Genomic DNA, 22,238 nt, shown 5'->3' with positions numbered 1-22,238 from the left:
AAATCTACACTTACTTTGGGGAATTGATCATATATTTAGATATGATTGTATTTGCGAAGTTTGGTGGGATTTTGTGAAGAGGGGGCAAAATTAGAGGGGGGGTCCCAAAATATTGTAAAGGCTTATAAATGTGGTGCCATTTAACGAATCTACAGAAAGGTTTGCAAAACGATTATAGATCAAGATATAGATGTTTTCGTAAAGTCTGAATGGATTTTGTCAAGTAGGGGCTAGGTTATATGACGATTGTATGTGCATACATTTGACTCTTTTGGAAAAATAAAACATGGGTCGATTTCCAGCGAACTTGCGTAAGCAGCATTGGACAGGACCTACAAGCATGGTTTTGCAGATGTGCCAGTGTTTTATTATTTGCCAAGTGTCATAATATAGCTACAAAAAATAGCAGTATACCTTTAGTGACTGAGGGGTAGCCTGTGGCAATGGGCAGTGGCCAGATTGTCCGGGTCATGGAATAAGGTCATGATCCAGACAATCTGGCTAGTGGCCATGACCACAAGGGACAGAACATAGGATTCAAGTGGCCATGTCCACCTGGGACTAGCTTTGTGGTAAAGTTATTCAAAATTAGGATAGATCTGAAAGGGAAGAAAAATGTGCTTGTGGTAATATGGTCATAGGGTTCTCATTTTGCCTTCTGCAGGCTGCTATAGAAAGCGAAGAGGGGCCTGTATGGAACCTTCGTCTTCCCTTTCTATGGTGGACATCTTGGAAAAGGATTTTCCTTTCTACACCGGGAGCGGCGTCCCGGTGTAGGAAGAAAAATCCTCTTTTTTAGCACCCCGGGTTCTCGCTTTGGGAACCTGGGGTGCTAATGGCCTTCATCCCACCTTTCAGGGGCTGGAATAGGGGGATAATGGTCCAGAGACCTTGTTATCCAACCTCGTTTCACTTGGGCTGATTACTTGGGCTGCTGGGTCGGTATCCACCAATCCAGTCCCTGGAACGGAGGACGAACGCTACAATATTTCCATTAGCATAACACAACATGCAAATGGAAATGTTGGAAAATCTTATTGAGTCTATGTACTTTACTGAGAAAGATAAAGTAGATGGAGTCTATACATGTTTTTTAGTTCTATGTTTTAACTGTGAAAGGTGGTTGCTAAAGGAATATGTCTTTTGTTGTTTTTGGATGTATTTTTTTGGCAGGAGAGCAGAGTACGAAAGGTGGGGAGGGAAATGAGGGAAGAGAAACCAAACACTAATATGGAGGGGTAGGTGGACAAGGGAAAATGTTGCACGTGTGTTATTTCTAAGGTAGGGGGCAGTGTTTATCATGCTCCTTGATTACAGCAGTGGTGGTGGCTCTTGGGGAGGAGCATTAGCTGATGCCATTTTAAGATAAATATCAGTTTTGCTAAAAGTATGTACTGTGTACGAGATTGTTAATGGATAATGAGTAGACATAGGTGTTGGAGCTGTGCAAGGGAAATTTTGAAGTTGAAAGTTCAGAGATCAGTAAAAAATGCAGTTCTGAACTGTCCGCGAAGCAGAGAACTTATCGTGAAGTGCAGACGGGTTCTCGCACACGTCATCATGCCGCGCGCCAGCGTATGGTCATGTGGCACTGTCCGGAAGGTCCGCTATGAAGTCAGATGTTCGTAGACGTTTACTGATGCAAGGGATGTTATGGTTAAGTTGGACTAATAAAAACCTATGAAATTAAATTAAAAAAACTTTGTTAAGGGAACGTTTGGTTCAGTTACACTAATAAAAACCTATGAACTTCAATGAAAAAACTTTGTTAAAGGGACATTATGGTTAAGTTGCGCTACTAAAAACCTATGAAATTCAATGAAAACCTTTGTTAAAGGGACGTTATGGTTAAGTTGCGCTACTAAAAACCTATGAAATTCAGTGAAAAAACTTTGTTAAAGGGACGTTATGGTTCCAAGTAAAACTGAAAAACCCATGAAATTCGACAATTATGGTAAGCTAAGCAACCATAACTCGCGCCACCACGGTGGACTGCTAAGACTAACACCCAGGACATCAAAGATGACATCACAAATGTCATTGATGACATCACTGATGACATCACATGTGCATTTACCTTTCATGAAAAGTCTGTACATGGTATTCTTATTGTAATGCTAAAAGTAGTGTCAAGGATCATTGGAATAATCATGAGGTAAGTAGTGTATTGAGCAATTAATTAATCCAAATAGCATTGTATTATGAATCTTTTTCCAATATACCAAGGTACACATGTAGTAACATATGCATAGTTTGCAGGAGACATGATGGAGATGCAATATTAATAATCTTGCCATGTTAAATACTAAAATTATAAATGCTTTCTTATTAGAGTTCTGCATACTGTGAAACATTTAATAAGTACCTAATCAAACCCACTTACTACATTATTGCATTACTGCACACAAAACACAAACAGACAACAACACATACAAATAGAGTATATACCGGGAAAGTGAAGTAAACAAAAAAACAGTAGTATTACCCGAAAATCTTCATAACCTAACTGATTATCTTCATGCACAGAAATGATTGCTCTGCTTCAAAACTACTACTTCCCTTTGTATAACTATCACATATTGTGACTAGACCCTAAGGAAAGTAGTGTAAGTGCAATGTATACAAATATGAGCATATCCAGGGAAAGTACAGTAATAAAAAAACAACAGGACTATAACACAGTGTTGATAACCTCACTAGTCATCTTCATACATAGAAAGCATTGCTGTATTCCAAGTCTGTGTTTTCCCCTTTGTATATGTTTCATATGCTGTGAGTGGACCCTAAGTGAAATACTCTAAGAACATATTTGAAGTATAAGTCTACAAATATAGTACTTTTTGAATTTTTAGTTCCTGACTGTTACTGGCCAGACATGTGATGTCATCAGTGATGTCATCAATGACATTTGTGATGTCATCTTTGATGTCCTGGGTGTTAGTCTTAGCAGTGCACCGTGGTGGCGCGGGTTATGGTTGCTTAGCTTACCATAGTTGGCGAATTTATTAGTGCAACTTAACCATAACATCCCCTTAACAAAGTTTTTTAATTGAATATATATATATACTGAAAAAAGACCCTTTGTACGAAGTACGTGAGGCGAAGTGGGCTGCACTCCCAGAGTAGCTGGGGAGTAAAATATCCTTAAAGCGTTGAGAAAGAAAACAGCACAAATAATTTCCAGCAGTCACTTGTGTTTTATTCTCAGTGTGCTGAAAGGAAAAACATGTAAAAGGAACAACGCATTTCGTGGTACTCCGACCGGTTGATCACGTGGATATATGCTGGCACTAGAGTCACATATGTCAGGAGAGGCTATTAGGTAGCCACATTCAAGACAGAGGAATGAAAGGGACAAGACCCACATTCTGGCTTCACTACCAGACAATGTTGTGATCCTGGCCAAATCACCTTATCTCATTGTGCATCACTGTGGTGTCTCCTGTGAACAATAGGGCTTTGATTGATCACAGTTTGTTGTATAAGGAGCAGTCTTGCTCTAATGTTGTGCCATTAGGTATTTATTGATATAGTCTAATTGACTGGAAGGGGTAGCAGACAGGAAAGAGTCAACCCAATAACTCAGGTCTGTGACCAGCTTATTTTCAGGTCTGCTTATTAGTCACAAAAACGGTTTACTTTTTGGACAAGTTCAACTGTTCTTCTGCACATCATGAATAACAATCCACAATACTGTGTCTGGTGTATTTAAATCTTTACAATGCAATGGAAAACACATAGATAACACTGTTTAGGCTTGTGCCAAGTAGTCTTGTGTACTTGGAGACTTTGCTCGCTGATGGAGAAAAGTCCACTAATTCATTAACCTTTAGTATAAAGTTATTCTACAAGGTCTTTTTGTGTTGGTTTTTATGTGATTTCTGTACTTTCAAAGTCATGTCTACAAGCAGTGCATTGAATTGGCCCATGAAAGTCAAACATTCATAATTATTTGCATCTTGCTATATGATACAAATGGAAAATAGTTTGGTCAAGTGCAGAATTGACACTCTCCTTTCAAATTTCAGCTTCACCTCTTAATTAAAGTGTGTGATCCTGGGAAACTCAATGACCTGTCAAATTTGCGAGTCACTAAATATTTCAGAATTGTCAGCCCCTAAGGGTCATTTAGTTATCAGGGTTCTCTTACAAAAGTCTCACTCATAGTTTAACTGGCATGTGTGTCTTCGCTCACTAGATCTGAATCCAGATATGTGTTCCTTGCTGGTAGCGTCTTATCTGTATCCTCGATCTATGCTATGGTATGTGTACCTTTCCCATTGCTTCCAGTCTGTCGCCAGCACCCTTGCTTCTGCGTTTTTATATTCTGTGAGGTGGCTAATAGTTCTGTGTCTACGTTGGGGGATGTCTTCCTTTTTCATACAGCTTCTGATCTGTATTGTTAAAAATTGCCCTGTATCTGAGCCTATGCATGGCATCGAATGATTGCTGAGACTGCTCACTTTATTGAACTGTGTAATTAAAATCACCATGATCCTAACCATCAAGACTCTACTCAATTTCTTACAGAACAGATAACACTATCCAATAGATATACCTACTAACCTAGTGCCTGTGTGACCTAGATTCTTACCCATCTCTGTCTAACCCAATTTCGAGATGGCACGGCACTGTCTCCCAAAAACCCATCACCGACAGCAGGATCCCTAAGTTCACTTAGGATCAGCACAGCGATATACTTATTCTAGTGCCCTGCCTCGCCTCTTGTAAAGCTCTCCAAACACTTCCTTGTTCTATTGGTACTGTATACCCTCTACCCATATTTCACCATTCCCTTTTCCTGAGTGCTCTGAGGAGGAGGGAGGGTGGGTGTAACACCCAATACAGACTATAAACAAATACACAATGTGCCTTTATCACCATGGATGTTGATGCAGAACTTGAACAATGAGCCCATGAGGTTCCCTGAAGGGGCTTGAGGCACTCGACCATTTGTATCAGGTGGATGTGTCCTTATCCCCAGGCATTATTCCAGGAAATGACTTACACACTATTATCATTGGCTGGATGCACTTCTTCCCTTTGGATCCCGGGCAGCATTTGAAATCTCCCGTGCAGTCCTTGTCATCATTGCATTTGTTGCAGATGTCTGACGGTTCATATGCAGTAGGCTGGTCTGGCTTTGCCGCTGGACATTCACCTGTTTTCTCTGAAAAAGAGAAAGAAAATGAGAATATTTAAGTAGTTTCCACCTGCCCCCGACTTTGCCACATTATCTCGAGCATAGCAAAGGTGCTTTATCTTCAGTCTTGTAATACTGTACAATTGTGACTTCAAAATAAGGGCTATATACATATGTGATAAAATGACAAATGTTGCCATGAACACATTTAAAAAATAGAGAGAGTTCAGTAAGTAGTTGAATGATTCTTACTAAAAAAAAAAACAATGCTCATTTGTGCCACTGTCCCTTTATTATTATTAATAGTATTATTACTAGAGTATTTATTGATCTCTGACATAGCTTCGGGAAGCAATGGGGCACTTTACAATCATAGGGGACGAGCACAGTGAGCGAAGCAGAGAAACAAGGGGTGGGGAGATAACAACAGGGGAGGGGTGGGCAGTATGTCAGCAAGGGATCTAGAAACAACCAGAGGAAGAAACAGTGGAGAGCAGACAGGGTCGGACTGGGACAAGAAATAGGCACAGTCACCCCAAAAAAAAGTTCTCCACCCCTCGCCTCAAAAAAGTGGCCCACCCCTCGCCTAACGACCCTTGAACTCTGATGACATCACCAGAAGTGATGTCATCAGAGTTGAACCCAAAGTGACATCCCGGGAAGCGATGAAACACAACCTTTCACCCCTTAACAAAACAGGAAGTGTCATCAATTCAAGCAGACGTCCAAGGCCAAATGATATGTTATGGTATAGCACTTACGCTTAAGCTCTTTTTTATAGAACAGATATGCATACAATTTCACCCAACTTGTGTTGGTACTCATTTATCGGCCTAAGAAGGCTTTTTGAAATCCGACCCTGAGAGCAGATCACTTAGTCTCAGGTAGGAATGAGAGTGGAGGGTGAGTAGATCTCGGCGTTAGGGAGGAGCCATTCCTTGAGGAGTTGGGTCCTGAGCTCCTTCCTGAACTGTAGAAGTGAGGGGATGGGTCTGATGTTGGACGGCTAGGGGGTTCCACAGTCTTGGGGCATAAGGTTCTTTCCTTCCTGCACTGGCAGAGTTTAGTCTATAAATGTCCTTATGTCTGGTGCATCATAGGCCTCCGGAGATACTGAGTTTCTCAGTGAGCTAGATTGGGGACTTCATAGATGGTAGATGATGCAGCAATATTTGAAGATGATATGGGCTTGCAGCAGGAGCCATTGCTGTTTGTTGAAGGTTGGGGTGACTTGGTCGGATTTGCGGAGTAATTTGATGAGTTATGCCGCAGCATGCAGGACACATTTAAGGGGTGCCAGGATAGAGACTGGAAGACCTCCCAAAAGGGCATTGCCAGCATCCAAGTATTAGAGGACCATCGTTTGGACAGCAGATTGGAAGTTGGTTTTCTTAGATGAATGTCTTGATTTTCAACAGGAGAGAAAGTTGGTATCCAGCCATTTGAGTCTTCCATGCCGTGTGCTGTTTGAAGGAGAGTTATCTGTCCATGGCAAAGGAACTCGGTGCCAGGTGGCCAGTTGCGTGTGAAGCACTCCAGGGTCATAGCAGCGAGTCAGATCTCAATGTCAGGTTGTTCGGGTGTTGGCGGTTAGCAGTAGGAATTTAGTCTTGGAGGGGCTGAGCTTCAGGTAAGCAATGGGCATCCATGATTAGATAGCTTTGAGGCAGGCCTGGAGCCTGTGGACGTCTTCAATGGAGGGTATCTTGTAGTACAACTATGTGTCATCTGCATATTGGGTAGATATGAATTTTATGTGGTGAAAGAATGGTTCCAAGTTGTTCCATGTAAAGTTTGCAGATCCCGGGGGAGAAAATGGATCCTTCCAGGACTTCACAGGTGATGGGTAGAGTTGGTGATCTAGTGGAGTCCATTTGTACAAAACTGTAGCAATTTGCGAAGAAGAGCTGAGGAACGATCTCTCTGATCTTCATACCAGCAAATTCACTAGTCTGTCCCCAGAGATCCTAGCAGTCTCAAATCTTTGCACCTGGTGACCACGTTGGGCAGTGATTGTAACAGACATATTGAAATATACAGCAGCTGTTTTTCATGTGATGTGGTGGCCAAGGGTGGGTGTGATAATTCCTGTTACGTTTGCCCTTGTCTTACTACAGTCTAGTATGCATTGTGTGATGAACTGTCCTTCACAAGGTGGGCAGGGAGACCACATGTGTAGGTTTTCTCTTTCTAGGACCATGTGAATCAATCCATGGCACTGTGGCCAACGCTAAGTCCCCAGTGGGAGAAGAGCCCAGGGTCAGTCTCCTGTCTTTAGATGCTCTGCATGGCAGATGCCTGAGGTGCACTATCCGCTGAAGAAAGGGAGATCCAAACAATGTCTTCCTGTTTGAAAAGAACTTGGGAATATCTATGGCGGGGTCAGGAATTAATTGATATGGTATGATGTGAAATGGCATTTGTAAAGCGCCTATACACAAGTGTTTCAAAGCTTGACAAGGCAAGGAAGAGGGAAGAGAGGGAGGGCTAAAACAATGATATTACTAAGGCCAAGTGACATTGAGATCGCACAAGTGCAAGGGGGGGAAGTGCCAGGGGAAAGAGGAGGGGGCACTGCTGTACATGGGATCAAAACGATAACAAGAAGCGTGGCCAGCAGGAGGCAAGTGCAAGGTAAGTGCAGACAGCAGATGTCCTAAGTGCAGGTAGGGGGACTGTAGGGTTACAGTACAGACCCAATTGCAAGGGTTGCCAGGCGGCAGTGCGGGTGTGCAACTGGGTGGGTAGGGACTTGGGCCCGAAATCAGAGGGTAGCCAGGTGACCAGTGCAGTATCAGACAGGAAATCAGCAGGAGAGAGGTAGAGAGAAGGCAGAAGCAAAGAGGAAGGTTTTGAGGTGCTTCCGGAATCGAAGATGATTCTCCTCATGTTTCAGGGGGGCAGAGAGGCTGTTCCAGATGGAGGCACCAGCCGAAGAAAGAGATCTACCCCTAAATTGTTGCTTCGAGAAGCGACTGACCCTGAGGGAGTTGGAGTTGGAAGAGCTAAGAGCTCAAGTAGGAAGGTATTCACAAAGAGAGAGTTGGAGGTATTGAGGACCCAGGCCCCAGAAGGCCTTGTGGACAATGCAGAGGGTCTTGAACTCACTCTTTGCAGTCACTGGGAGCCAATGCAGAGAGTTCAGTGCTGGAGAGATACAATCCCTGGCTTTGGGGCCAAGGACAAGTCTTGCAGTCCTGTTCTGGATAAGTTGTAGAGGGCGGAGAGTAGAAGCAGGCACATTTAGAAAGAGGATGTTGCAGTAGTCCAGCCCAGAGAGAACCAGAGCTCTAGAGACAGTGAGTTTCTGGGGGAAGGAGAGAAAATGAAGAATACCACTGAGGAGGCGCAGTTGGTAGTTTGACTTTTTAGAGACATCAGAGATGTGAGGAGAAAAGGAGAGTGTGGAGTCGAAGATGACCGTAGGTTCTTAGCCTCACAGGTGGGAACAGGATGAGGACCAAGGGAAGCCGGCCAGAGAGTTACAGGAAAGGAGGGTGCAGGTGTGTTGATGAAGAGTATCTCTGTCTTACTGGAATTAAGGCGGAGAGTGTTGGTGGCACACCACTTCTGGATAGCAGACAGCCAGTCAGAGATGAGAGAAGGAGAAGAGGTGGCAGAGGAGAGCCTGACAACGAGTGTCATCTGCATAGCACTGAAAGTGTGACCGGAGAGCGGCAATGCAGTGGGCGGGAGGTGCCAGGTATTGGTTGTATATGTATTGAAATTCCAAGCATGTTTAGACCTTCCTGAGTACAATTGTACTTACAAGAACGTCAAGTGCATAAACAGCCAATAGGAACAACGAGGAAGAAGAAAGATGCAGACAAACCCAAGAGAAGAAAGATAGCAGGAGGCAAGACCATGAAAACATTTAAAAACAGTGCATGAATAATAAAACTGGAGATGGACAGGAAATAAGTGCCAATGAGGAGCAGTAAGAGGAGAGATGAACGGAGCAGAAAACGAAGTCTAGTAAAATAAATGATAACAGACTAAAGTTGGGTCAAAGCCGAAGCAGCAAGACCCAGTAGAAGAGATGGGGGGAAGACTAGAGTGAGAAGAAAAATGTCACTTCAAAGGTGAGAAAAGGAGAGACTTTGTGAATGTTATAGCGTTAAAAATGACAGGAATGGGCAAGTGAGAGTGAAGAAAGAGAATGATGAGTAAACAAAGACACTGAGGTTGTGAACAGATAAAAAGAGAGTATTGGGATAAAAGTAAATAGAAGGAGGAGAAAATGTGTGTGAGGGTGGAGTGGGAAAGAAATGAACATCAGTTTTGATAGGATTACGATGAAGGGAATGAGAGAGCAGCCATAGTTTAATGGCAGCAAGACAGTCAGTAAAAGTGGAATGAAGCTGATCAGAAAAAGAGGAGAAAGGGAAAACAGATCTGGGAGTTGTTAGGGAGAATTCTCCAGAATGGCTAATTTCCCTTACCCACTGAGTCCCCCAGCAGCTTTGCTGGATTTCTACGATTTATTTTTTTCACCTTGTAAGAGTGTGAGCCTTTTTTTCCCACTCTTACATGTGTTTTGCTTGTGTGTGCATAACATTTTTCTTGTGTTCATAGACTGTGGAGCATCACCTACTTCATAGGCATCATCCTTTTACTATGTGTTACACAGCACCTTCAGTGCAGTGACACACGGTTGTCTTTTAGACTTCCCAACTCAGACTCCATTTTCTGGGACTGACTACTGTCTCCCAGAACATGTAAAGTTGCCATTGACTTTATTGGTCTCTTTAATCCACAGACCCAGTACAAACTATCTTACATAGAGTATTGGAAAGGGTTAATACTATCCCTTTTTTATCTCTTTCTCTTGGAGCATTGTTTCGCTCCCTTTTCATCAAGACTTGGCTGGTGGCAGTGGTAACTACCCTATTTTTCCTACTGCGGTTATCTTAAATAACTGTGGTATTGTTTTAGGCTATCCTGGTAGCCTCAAATTTAAACCTGCTAGACCATATACTTTGTTATACGGTTCTGGCTGGGTTATTCGCCATTTCTTTTTGAAAATATCTTTCTCGTATTTTATTCTGCGTGCCAAACCAGGTTTGGTTCCTTTGTTCGCCGTCCTTTTGCGGGCTTCTACACAGAAGCCCTCCTTAGGCGCCTGAAAGTCTGGGTAGGCAGGATGTGAGGGAGGGGTTTTAGGATCCCTGCCATGGGTTCCCTTGGTAACCCAAGTCGCACTCCTGTTTGATTGGCTAGGTGATTGTCCGGCCAGGACAGCCACCCTGCTGTGTGATTGACAGCCAGGCTGTCTGAATGGGGGAAAACTGCATAAAATGCAGGTCTCTGGGGCTGAAAAGGCATAATGGCCACTGGAACAAAAGAACCGATGAGGAGCTGACAGAAGAGGACCCCTACAATGACTGAACTGCCCGGTGAAGCCCTGGTGCAGGTCCGAATCTTCAGACTCCAACGACAGAGAAGATCTACCAGGAATCTTCTTCCCCTGAGCTGGTGGGACCAACCAGTTCGCCCAAACTGCAAGCCAGGACTCCCTCCTCTGGTCGAATTTGCTATACAAAGCTACAGTGAACCGGATAGCCAGGAAGGTCAGACCCTGCTTGGGTTTTAATGCGCGCACCTTTTATTTGTTGCTTTGCTCTGCTGCTGGTTTCTTCCCTGGGCAGTGCAGGACCCTCCAGTCTTCCTACTTCATACCAGTCCGACAGTCGCTTCAGAAACCGTGAGCCTGCAGGACCTGCCAGGAACGTCCGCCTCAGCTACAGCTTCTTCTCCATTTAAAGGTACTGTGCAAATCCGGTTGTTCATATCGTCCAGCCGCGGTGAAGGTGTGTGAAACCTTTCGCCAATCCGAGGGCTCGTCCTTGCCAACTCTTTAAACTAACATTTCTACCGACCAACTTCGTCCGGAACTATTGGTAAAGACTTAACCGCAAACTACCCTGAACTGTGTGATCTTGAGCAAAAGACATTTGTCCTATTGACTTTGGCCCTAAGCCTTTTTGATTTTATTTCATCACTGTAGTTCCTCTTTCTAAATTGCCCTGCTTACTTACCTGTTGGTGCTGCTCAATTTTAGTCTAACTTTGTCTTTCTCTCCCTTTTAAATTATTGGAGTGCCATTTTGCTTAACTTGTCCAGAATCTATTGGGAGTGGTGTGGTATATTAAGAGTGTGATTTTCCAACTGCTTTACTTTAGTGAAATGTTTACAACTGATGTGTAAATAAATGTACATTCTTTTATTATTCTATTCAGAAACCTTGAGTCAGTGTTTGTTTGAATCATCGTAATTGCTGTTCTTTGTGTAACTATTGATACTGCTCACTTGTCTTGAGATAAGTCTGGCTGCTCGGCCATCACTACCACTTTACTGTGTAGTACAGGCTTGTACCAAAGGTGAATTTGTACTGTCACTTGTAGTTTTTATTGTGTGTGGTATTCCCAAGGGGTACTGCATATAATTCTGCCTAATAGGAGTCATGGACAAATGTGGCATTTGGCTGGGAGAGGTCACAACACCTGGCCCAGGAGACGAGGAGGAAGTACGTCACCATCTGGATGATCTTCAGCAGGCAGAGATTATCAAGGAGTCCCAAAGCCCCTACGCATCTCCCATCGTCGTCGCCCTGAAGAAGAATGTGGATGTCTTGCTGTGCATCGACTACCGTCGACTTAACACCAGCACTATTCCGGACCAGAACACCACACTCCACATAGATGAGGTATTGGAGTTCCTGACTGCAAGTATGTGGTTTTTGATCCTGGACTTGCAGAGAGGCTATAACCAGATCCCGGTACCTGCGGCGGATCTTGAAGAGACAGCTTTCATATGTCCGTTAGGATTTTACAAATTTGTCAGGATGCCTCAGGGCATCTACGGTGCACCAGCAATTTTCCAGCATCTCATGTGAAACACTGTCAGTGACATGAACCTCCTGGAGGTACTGGTGTACCTGGGTGACATTATTGTGTTTGGGAGGACCCTTGAAGAACACAACAGTAGGCTCATAAAGTTGCTGGATGGCCTGCAGGAGCAAGGGATAAAGGTTAGTATGGAGCAGTGCCAGTTTTGCTGGACAAGTGTCAAGCACATCGAACACATCGTCTCCGTGGACCACATCACTTTGGATCCAGCAAAGATGTACAGCCTCCTCACCTGGCCAAGACTTCAGACCCTCGAGGAGTTGCAGAGTTTGCTGGGATTCTGTAATTACTACAGGCGGTTTGTCGCAGGATATGCCAACATCGCCCGACCACTTGTAGACCTCACCAAAGGGTACCCTTCTGCCTAGAGGAGCTAGAGCAATACTGCCAACTCAGCAAATTATAAATATCATCCATGGGAGCCCTTCGGAGAGCAGTGGATTAACCGGTGCCAGCAGGCCTTCAAGGAGCTCGAGCGGACCATCACAACAGCACCAGTTCTGGACTACACGGATCTGCAGTTTCTTTGCATACTGCACATGGACGCGAGTCCAGAGGGATTGGGAGCTGTTCTCTACCAGAGATGAGACGGGTCACTTCGCCAGCCGAGGCCTGCATGTGGCAGAAAATAACTATCCAATCCACATGTTAGCCATTTGTCATTGAAGTGGGCCCTTACAGGGAAGTTTCAGGATTACATCCACAGAGCCACCTTCACAACAACCCTCTTAGGTATGTGTGGAGTCGGCGAAGCTAGATTCTACCAGACACTGATGGCTTCCTACACTGTCCGCATACAATTTCAGTCTAAAATACAGTCCTGGGAGCACTAACATCAATGCCCTATATCGGAGGCCTCATGCTCAGCTGGATGATAAAGCTGGATCCATCTCGTGGAAGGAGTTGTGTTCAGCAGGTGTCAGAGCTATCTGCCAGCCTGCAAGTCAGCAGGGGTCTGGCAGTGCCAGGAGCGTGGATTGCATGGGATCCTCAGCTGAGGTGGTACCCACCATCTACAGCAACATCACCAGTCTGGGATCATCGGACCTACCACATCTGACCTGAGATGAGATCCGTATATCACAGCTAGTGGATCCTGACATTGCTCAGGTCCTGAAAGCCAAGACCACCGGAGCGGATGTGTTCCAGAGACACCTTGCATGACCCCGAGCAAGCTGCGATGCTGAAGGAGTGTAAGACACTCGTGCAGAAGGGTGGAATCCTGTACAGGAAAAGCAAAGTTGGAGACCGTCTACAGCAGCACCTATGTTTTGACACAGAGAATCCACCAAGCTGTACTGTATGCACTCCACGACCAGCACGGACATCTCGGCAGCAACAGAACCTTTGAGTTGGTCCATTAAGGTTTTCCTGCCCAAGTCTAGTGGTAGATGTCGAGTATTATGGACCTCATCTGCATCGACTTACTCATGCTGGAGATGTACAAGCGAGGAGTACGGAACATCCTGGTGGTGACAGACCACTTCACTTGGTACGCGCAGGCGATTCCTACCAAAGATCAGCATGCCACCACTGTTGCCTAAGTGTTGTGGGAAAAATACCTTGTGCACAATGATTGGGCAATCAAGATTCATTCTGACCAGGGACCAGCTTTTGAATCAATACTCATCAAGAAGATGCTGGAGCTGGTTGGCATCAAGAAGACCCATAAAACTCCATATCATCCTCAGGGGGATGCCCAGGTGGAGAGGTTTAATTGAACCCTCTTGGCAATGCTGGGCACCCAGAGGCCAGGGCCAGTAACAAGACAGTAGCGACTCTGCGCTTCAAAGGCTCAATCCCCAGATACTTCTCCAGCTACTGATGCTGTGAGATCATCAGAAGGCTTGTCAGAAGCCAGTGAAGACGCTGACGTTGAGTGTGATTAATTTGGCATCTACCCAGACCAAAGGGTAGATCAGACACTCATGTGGGTCCTGTGAGGTTGGCATCATGGAAAGAGACACAGACAATAGATTCAAAGCTGAATAATAGTACTTTGTTAAAGAAAAGGTCAGGATGGCGTAAGGCCTAACTTGTCCTATACTAAATTGGGATTTCCCTACTTAAAGAAACTAAGGAATATCTGTGTCAATGTGTTCAACTTAAAAGTCTCTCTGTGTCCAAATCCTATACTTGCCCTCACAACTAATACACAACAATGTGTGGGGACGTCAACCAAAACAGGGTTCAAAACATACATTTCTGAGCTGTTTCTTGGCTTACTCTTTATCTTCATTTCCCAAATGTCAATAAGTTCACCACAGGGTTCAATTTGTCCTCCTAGAATATTAGAAAAATACAGTTTTATACCTTTGCAACGGTCGGGTGCCCTTCCCCAAGGTCAACACAGTTCCAGGATAACACTGTTTCAAGGTACCAATACTTAGGGTTCCCTTCCCTAAGCTTAAAGTTAATACCAAAATAAATATATTGTAGCTTTGTCTTTCAACTGAACTTTCTCAATTCTTTAAACCTCAGGGTGCCCTTCCCCAAGTTTGATGTTCATCATCAGTTGCTTTCCTGTTTTCATCAGAGTATGCTTCCTTGTTGGCGTAGATATGTTCTCTGGTCTAGGTGCAGTTTTAGACCACACAGTGCACCCACTACAGGTCAAGCAACCGGGACCTTTCAGGTTTCTTTCAGAGTTCAATATTGTGATCAACAGCCCGTTTCTCAAACCACAACTCCACAACCTTCTCCCATATGTTGTTTCTTAATCTTGGTCCTGCTTTATTTAAAAGTCTTTCATTCAGATAAGTAATTCTGTTTGCCAAAGATGTTGCTTTCAGTTATAAATAGGTTTTCACTTAATAAACTACACCTCTGTTTGTTTCTTTCAATTCAGTATTCAAATAAATGTCTCCTTACTGGTTTCCTTCAATGCAGTATTCAATAGAAATAATTAACCTCATTTCATTCAGTTGAATGAGTTACTTTCACTTGTTTCATTCACTTCGGTATTCATTAGAAGCAACTTGCGTTTCATTCAATTCGATAAGTTACTTTCACATGTTTCATTGACTGTTATTCTATTCACTGTCTTCATCGAACGCCATTGGCAACTCCTGAGGCAACTCATGAGGGAAAGCCATATAGCTGGGCGCTCCACTGAGCACTTGCCAGCTGCTACATGTAGCTTCGCCTTCGCCTTCCGACAGTGCCTGCTGCTCGCCTTCCCCTCTGTGAGAGCTCCGGTCTGCATTCACCATCCAGTGAGGCTCCCAGGGTCTTGTTTGGCATACTGGCATCTTGGCTTCTCTCTCGCCCGCACGGCTTCCACTTTCCTTCTCCTTCTCTCTCCTGTTCCAGAAGCTCCTCCTTTTATTACCTGTGTTGGGCTAACAGGCTGCAGGTGTGAGTTAGGGTTTTGCATTACCTGACTTGCCTGACCACAATTAAGCAAACCAGTGGGACATGCCACCTCCCAACATCTTCTTCGTCCCAGTACTAAAGGAGGTAATCCTCATGGCTCCTAGTGGTTTCTTCCTCGTCTCGGTACTGTTATGCATTTGAAAGGGAGAATGAAGTAAAACATTCCTATAATGACCCATAAATGTCAGGGTGAGGTTAGATTGGTTATCATGAGGATAAGGGGGTACCATGATTTGTTACAAAGTGTCTCATCCCGATTATTTTGCTTCCTCTGTTTAACATGTCTGGTTTGAAAATGTCTTCTACACTTCTCAGACACCAGGGAACAAGATGAACAATATCCCATAACCACTTCTGGGATAGGGGTCACTTTCTGAAAGGAGGATGAGGAATACTGTGTCTCACCTACGGGCAACCCACTTCCAATCCCTGAGGACTCTCTATCGAGGTGATCCTACCTCACTTGTCCACCCCCAGGGGCAGGATCCAAGAGCGATGGCCTTTCCCTGGCCACCTGCCTAAAAGATCCAAAGGGAGTAGAAGTGAGATGGCCCTTAGGTTTCTCAGAGTTCCTATACGCACAGAGCAAGATCCCACCCCTAGTGAACCATAACCCCATCCTGAGAGTGTTCCTTCAGAGGTGGTACCCGATCCTGTCTCAATCGCCCGTACTGCACTGGACTTGGTAGAGGAACTCTTTCCTGTTCCTCCACTGTAGATATGGACCCTGATTTGGCACAGTGCACAATGCCAGGTCAGGATAAAAACCTAGATGAGGCCCTGGGTGCTCTCTGTGGCACCACCAGGGAGAGCAGACCCATTATGCAATTAACTTATTATTCACCGGGGGTCCAGTGTGAGGTTCCCATTGCCCTTTCCTCTCAGGCATCCGATCCTCCTTCTCTAGAGCAAGTTTCTGGGAGTTCAGGTGCACTGTGGGAGGTGCCTGAAATTAAGGGTACAGGGTGGCAACATGTGGCCTGTCCATCAAAATCATGGCTTGATAAATTTATAGAACAGGCCAAGGCTATCCTTAGGGCCGAGGATTCGAGCTGGGGAAAAAATAAGGTAAAGGACCCTTGTGTGTGGTCACACAAGTGTTCCTTTACTCTGAAAGAAATAAAAACAATGCAGGCGCGAGAGGAGTGCTGTGCGGATAATGGTAAAACCCTGTAAAGGTGCTTTGCTCTGCACCCGTCACTGCCGCTGCCGATGCATTCATGTGGCAGTCCGCTGACTAGCAGGGTGGTGTTTGTAAACACTGCCACCCCCAGGTGGCCAACAATCACTGTGGGGCCTGGGCACATTAAATTAAAGGCGCTCCCCACATCAGAGGAGTGCCCAACAGCTACAGTCCTCAAGGGCTGCATATAAAGTAAAGGGGCCACCCCCATGTCAAGTGGCCCACCAGGACTAGTGTTGTGGGGCTCCTCACTGCTTCACACAATGCTGGGCTGAACCTGGCATATGCACTCCAGCCCATAAAAGAGACTTTGGGGCCCGTACACACTGTTGCTGCTGCTGTCTACCACCTACTGGACCATCTTGAGAGAGCATGGAGACCAAGAGGAGAATTGAGAGAGTCGCAGCAGAGACCTTGAGACAGCCCTGCACAGGCTGTCTTTAAGAATAAGGACAATGATGGCAATGCATAAAAGAAGGAGCTAAAATTGACAATGGCAAGAGAAGAATTAGAAATAACAGTCAAGTAAAGAGAATGAGGGAAACAAGGGAATAAGAGTTGAAGGAAGAAGGTCCGATGGAGCAGCAGTCGGATTATCTTGCTGCAGCAGATAAATAACCAAAACATCAGAATGGGAGGTGGAACAAGGAAAGACAGACAGCCGAGAGTGGGAGTGTGAAATGCATGGGTGTGGAAGAGGGGAGAAAAAGGAAACAGATGATCAATTTTGAAAGTAAAGTAAGACAAAACAGCACAGAAATAGGAGAATTCAAAGTAGGGTCAGGCAGCCGAAACGTATTAAGGAGAAAAAAGAAGGATGGGATGAGAGAGTGGAATTCAGGAATTGACAGAAGAGATGTTTGGTTGAAATGGGTGAAGATCATGGGTGGCGTGAGGAGAAAGACATTTCCCCAGCAACGTCCCACTTTGCGTAGAGATCTGCGGGTAGACTGGAAGGAAGAAGTCAACCAAGGTCGGACATTTACAAGTCGGATAAAAAGAGAAAGCGGGTGATGAAAATCAAGTGTAGATAACAGGTACAGAAGAGAAGGAAGAAGAACAAGGGCGAGGAGAGGAGAAATTATCAAGAAGGAAGAAGAGACAGGTGAGCACTGATGGGGACCTAAGATGTGGCAAAGTAGCAAAGGTGAAGAAAGAACAAAGGATAGCGTGTAGGTGGGCACCGCTGTGCTGTCAATCATTATTCGAATTTGAATATAAGTTTATACAAGTAACTGGGGTGCATATCCTCAAAGAGTGCTCTGCAACAGACACTCAACTTGCAGTGTGAGTCAAGACCTAGGCAACCAGCCATTGGTGAGGATTGCGCACCCTAGAACCACCTGGTTAAATAATACAGAGGTAAATGTAAAGAACGTATGCTGCCCTTTTGCCGACAGGAATTCTTTCGAAATACTTTACTTTGAATTAATTCCGCCGACAAAACCTATCGAAATATATATGGGGCATCAGGGGTGAGAGGTAAAAGGGGTGAGGAGGGGCTATGGGTGGGAGAAGGGGGATCAGGATAGGGAAAGGGGAGGCTTGGTGGAGAACCCCCCCCAGTACAAAATAATGTGGTGAGTTTTGTCTGTGGAATTCCAGCAAGCTAAAGTACTTGGAATGCAAAACGGCATGGGACCATGTAAACTCAAACACACGTGCTTTACGAAATATATAACACAAGTGAGTCAGCAAAAAAGAATGCCCAATTTAATATAAACTGGTAGCAGATGCTGATAGCTATTGGTACCACTTCATGTTGGAGACTCTCCTCGCCCTTGAGGAGTGTTGCCTAGCTTGCCATCTGTAGTGATGCTAGCCAGAGATTGTCTCTATAGAGCAGAAGATCCTTAATGAGATGTACAGAGTGTGGCCATTTCCACCATACTCTGCAGGAGCAGGTATTTCCCTGATGAAGGAACTAGTTAGTTCCGAAATGCATTGGTCATTGGCATCTGCTACCAGTTATCAAATTGGACATTCTTTTTTACTGACTGAGTTGTGTTATATATTTCCTGTAGCACTAATGTTTGACTTTACATTTAACTCTGTCTTAATTCTTTGGCCGGGTGGTTATAGGGGGTGCAATCCTCACCAATGGCTGGTTACCTAGGTCCTAACTCAAAGGTCAAGAATTAAGCATAGGGAGATGGAGAAGAGGAGTCAAAAGAGGACGGAATCAGATGATCAGTGGAGGGAAAAGGAAATGTAAAAATAGGGGAGTCAGAAAGGTAAGTAGTGAAAATGTAATCATGGAAAGAAACGACGACAAGAGAAAGAGGAGTAGATACTTGAATATAAAGAGCAGGAAGAGTGACTAGAAGAAATATAAAGATTAAATTACCTAGAAGAAAGGAAATCTGAAGAGAAGAGACAGTGAGGCCTAGATATTGCTGCAAAAGGATCGTAAAGCTTGAGTGCCTACCAGCCGTAATTCAGCTGGTCCATTCATCAATTACATGCCTTTTCCCAAAACCAACTATTTCTGACCACCTTTCTAGGGCACAATGGGTTGCCATGGCTGGTTACTTGACATGGCTTTCTTGACTAAATGACCTGTACTGCTTCCATCATCAACATTTCACCCCTTAGCAGAAGGCCAGATTCATACAGTGATTACGGGCCTTCGCTTGAGTAACAGATGTCAAAACCCGACAGCAGCAGAGAATGTTTGGGGAAAATAATTAAAATCACAATTTATGTTTTTGAAAAGTGACATATTCAGTTTTTCAAAAATGCCCATTGGGATCCTGCAATCTAAGGCTTGAGGCGTCTCACTATCAGCGAGAGTTTAGCTGCTCCTGGCTCCCCATTCAGGGTGAATCAGGTCCCTTCCCTTTTGTATTCTAGAGAGCCACTCTAAAATGTTTGCTCATAGACCTAGAAATAGTCTTTGGCTCTGGTGGACAGAGTGCACCTAATTGCACTGAATTGCAGACTGGTGCACAGCAGATGTGTGCAAAGGATAGTGGTGGGATCGATCAATGCACCTGACAGGGAGAAGGTTGCTTTGAAGCCAGATTCTCCAGGTTCTTTGTGGAAATTTCGGTGACACAAAACCCATTCGCTGGAAAGGCATATTTTTGAGAGATAATTCCACAACACAGAGAATGGACCCTGAATGCCATGGGGGGCAGGGGGGAGGGAGAAGACCGCTGATCTATATTATGGAATCTCCCAATGTGGGTTACATGATGCAAGGACATCAACCAATGCATAGATTAAAATGGAGATAGTCCTAAAGAGGGAAAAGCCTTGAATGAAGAGAAGGAGAATGAATTCCAACAAATATGAGGAGTGCATGGTCCAAACTAGAAGGAGAGACATGGTAGGAGACTCTTTCAAATTCAATCAGGATTCAATCTCAACAAATACAAGGAGTGTATGGTCCAAACCAGAAGGAGAGACATGGTAGGACACTCTTTCAAATTCAATCAGGATTCAGTCTCAACAAATACAAGGAGTGTATGGTCCAAACTAGAAGGAGAGACATGGTAGGAGACTCTTTCAAATTCAATCAGGATTCAGTCTCAACAAATACAAGGAGTGTATGGTCCAAACTAGAAGGAGAGACATGGTAGGAGACTCTTTCAAATTCAATCAGGATTCAGTCTCAACAAATACAAGGAGTGTATGGTCCAAACTAGAAGGAGAGACATGGTAGGACACTCTTTCGAATTCAATCAGGATTCAGTCTCAACAAATACACGGAGTGTATGGTCCAAACTAAAAGGAGAGACATGGTAGGACACTCTTTCAAATTCAATCAGGATTCAGTCTCAACAAATACAAGGAGTGTATGGTCCAAACTAGAAGGAGAGACATGGTAGGACACTCTTTCAAATTCAATCAGGATTCAGTCTCAACAAATACAAGGAGTGTATGGTCCAAACTAGAAGGAGAGACATGGTAGGACACTCTTTCAAATTCAATAAAGATTCAGTCCCGACAAAAGAATCGGTTTGGGCAATGGACTAGACATTTGGGCAATGAGCTAAGTCTACATGAGAGACTTGATATTGGCTGAAGCAGGTTAGGAAACTGAGAGCCCTCCAACAAAATCTAGCAAAAGACAAGTCCCCTATGGAAGCACAGAAAGTGGCACAGCTCCATAAAGAGAATCATTGTTGGAAGGTCAGTTGTCTGAACTGTAAATAAATGTATAAATATACATATTTCTATATTCAATGAAAAAACGTTGTTAAAGGGATGTTATGGTTAAGTTGCACTAATAAAAACCTATGAAATTCAATGAAAACAAATGTGTTAAAGGGACGTTATGTTACAAGTAAAACCGAGAAACCTCAGAAATTAGCTAGTTATGGTAAGCTAAGCAACCATAACTCGCGCCACCACCGTGCACTGGTCAGACTAACACCCAGGACATCAAAGATCACATCACAAATGTCATTGATGACATCACATAGTTGGCCCACTTGTTTTTGTTCACTGACCTATCTAGGCCAGGTGGTTTTGTTCACTGACAGTCAGAATATTAAAATTAAAAAGGTACTGTATATCTAGATGTTAACCTTGAAATCTGTCTTAAAGTACTTTCCTTAGGATTTGGTCTCAGCTCATGGTGCACATACATTGGGCAACAGGCAGGCCGCAAACACACCATTCATTTGTACACATGAAGATAAACTTTAATGCTGTTAACATTTTCTGATGATGCTGTTTCTTTCTACCTTACTTTAGTTTCCCTGTATGTGCCTCTGATGTGTATGCATTGTGGGTCTTCATATGTATTGTTTGTACTATGACAAGTGTGTAGTAAGTCTTGAATTGCTAGCTAGTTATTACATGTTTAACATTACACAATCACCCCTGACATCTTGTTACCAACATTATAAACACAACCCCATGTGATGTCATCAGTAATGTCATCTATGACATTTGTGATGTCATCCATTTCCCACCTTCTAGCATTTTTAACACTTCTATATATTTTTTTCTACATTTTTTCCACTGTTTTTGCTTCCGTTGCTTCCGTCAAAATCCGCGAATGTCTGACGTCATTTCGGACCTTTTGGACAGTGCCACGTGACCATGCGCTCGCGCGCTGCATGATGATGTGTCCATGAACGCAATCTACTGATCTAGGAACTTTCAAGCTTAAATGTCCCTTTGCACAGCTCCTACATCTATTCTTACTCATTGTCCATAAACAATCTAGTACAAAGCACATACTTGGAAGAATAGTAGCAAGACTGCTATTTATCTTAAAAATGGCATCAGCTCTTGCCATCTTTCCTCCCCAAGAGCCACCACCACCAGCTGGAGGACCTACACAACAAAAAAAGCGCAATATTTCCAAAGACAATGAAGAGAACAAAGAAGATGAGGTAGAGGAAGTGCCTACCTCTAGCACCCAGAGAGAATCATGGGTGTGGCCATTCTTACCACTGTTGGGAGTGTACGAAAGGCAAAAGCTACCAAAGTGAAATGAACTGAGTGCAACGTTGTACTCAGTCACGGACTGTTAGGCAGAATCCCGTGCAGTGCCCTTAGGGACTACTATACACAATTAAGACTACAGGTGGCAATACAAGTTTACCTTTGGTACAAGCCTGTACTACTATGTCAGAGTGGTAGCAGTGGCGGAGCAGCCAGGCTTATCTCA

At 44.1% G+C, this 22,238-nt stretch overlaps 1 protein-coding gene across 2 annotated transcripts in view; it reads right to left on the bottom strand.

Moving 5' to 3' along the window:
- The window catches only part of LOC138453018 (multiple epidermal growth factor-like domains protein 10), a 318,657-nt gene that overhangs the window by 9,464 nt on the left and 286,955 nt on the right, over window positions 1–22,238 (bottom strand). For both annotated transcript variants that reach the window (XM_069605429.1, XM_069605430.1), the window contains one exon: window positions 5,009–5,170. In XM_069605429.1, the coding sequence (XP_069461530.1) occupies window positions 5,009–5,170 (162 nt within the window). The remainder of the gene's footprint in view (window positions 1–5,008; window positions 5,171–22,238) is intronic.

Source organism: Ambystoma mexicanum, chromosome 4p, assembly GCF_040938575.1.
Source record: "Ambystoma mexicanum isolate Mex_15411 chromosome 4p, UKY_AmexF1_1, whole genome shotgun sequence".
Taxonomy (NCBI): Eukaryota; Metazoa; Chordata; class Amphibia; order Caudata; family Ambystomatidae; genus Ambystoma; species Ambystoma mexicanum.
This window is presented reverse-complemented; position numbering and strand designations above follow the sequence as displayed.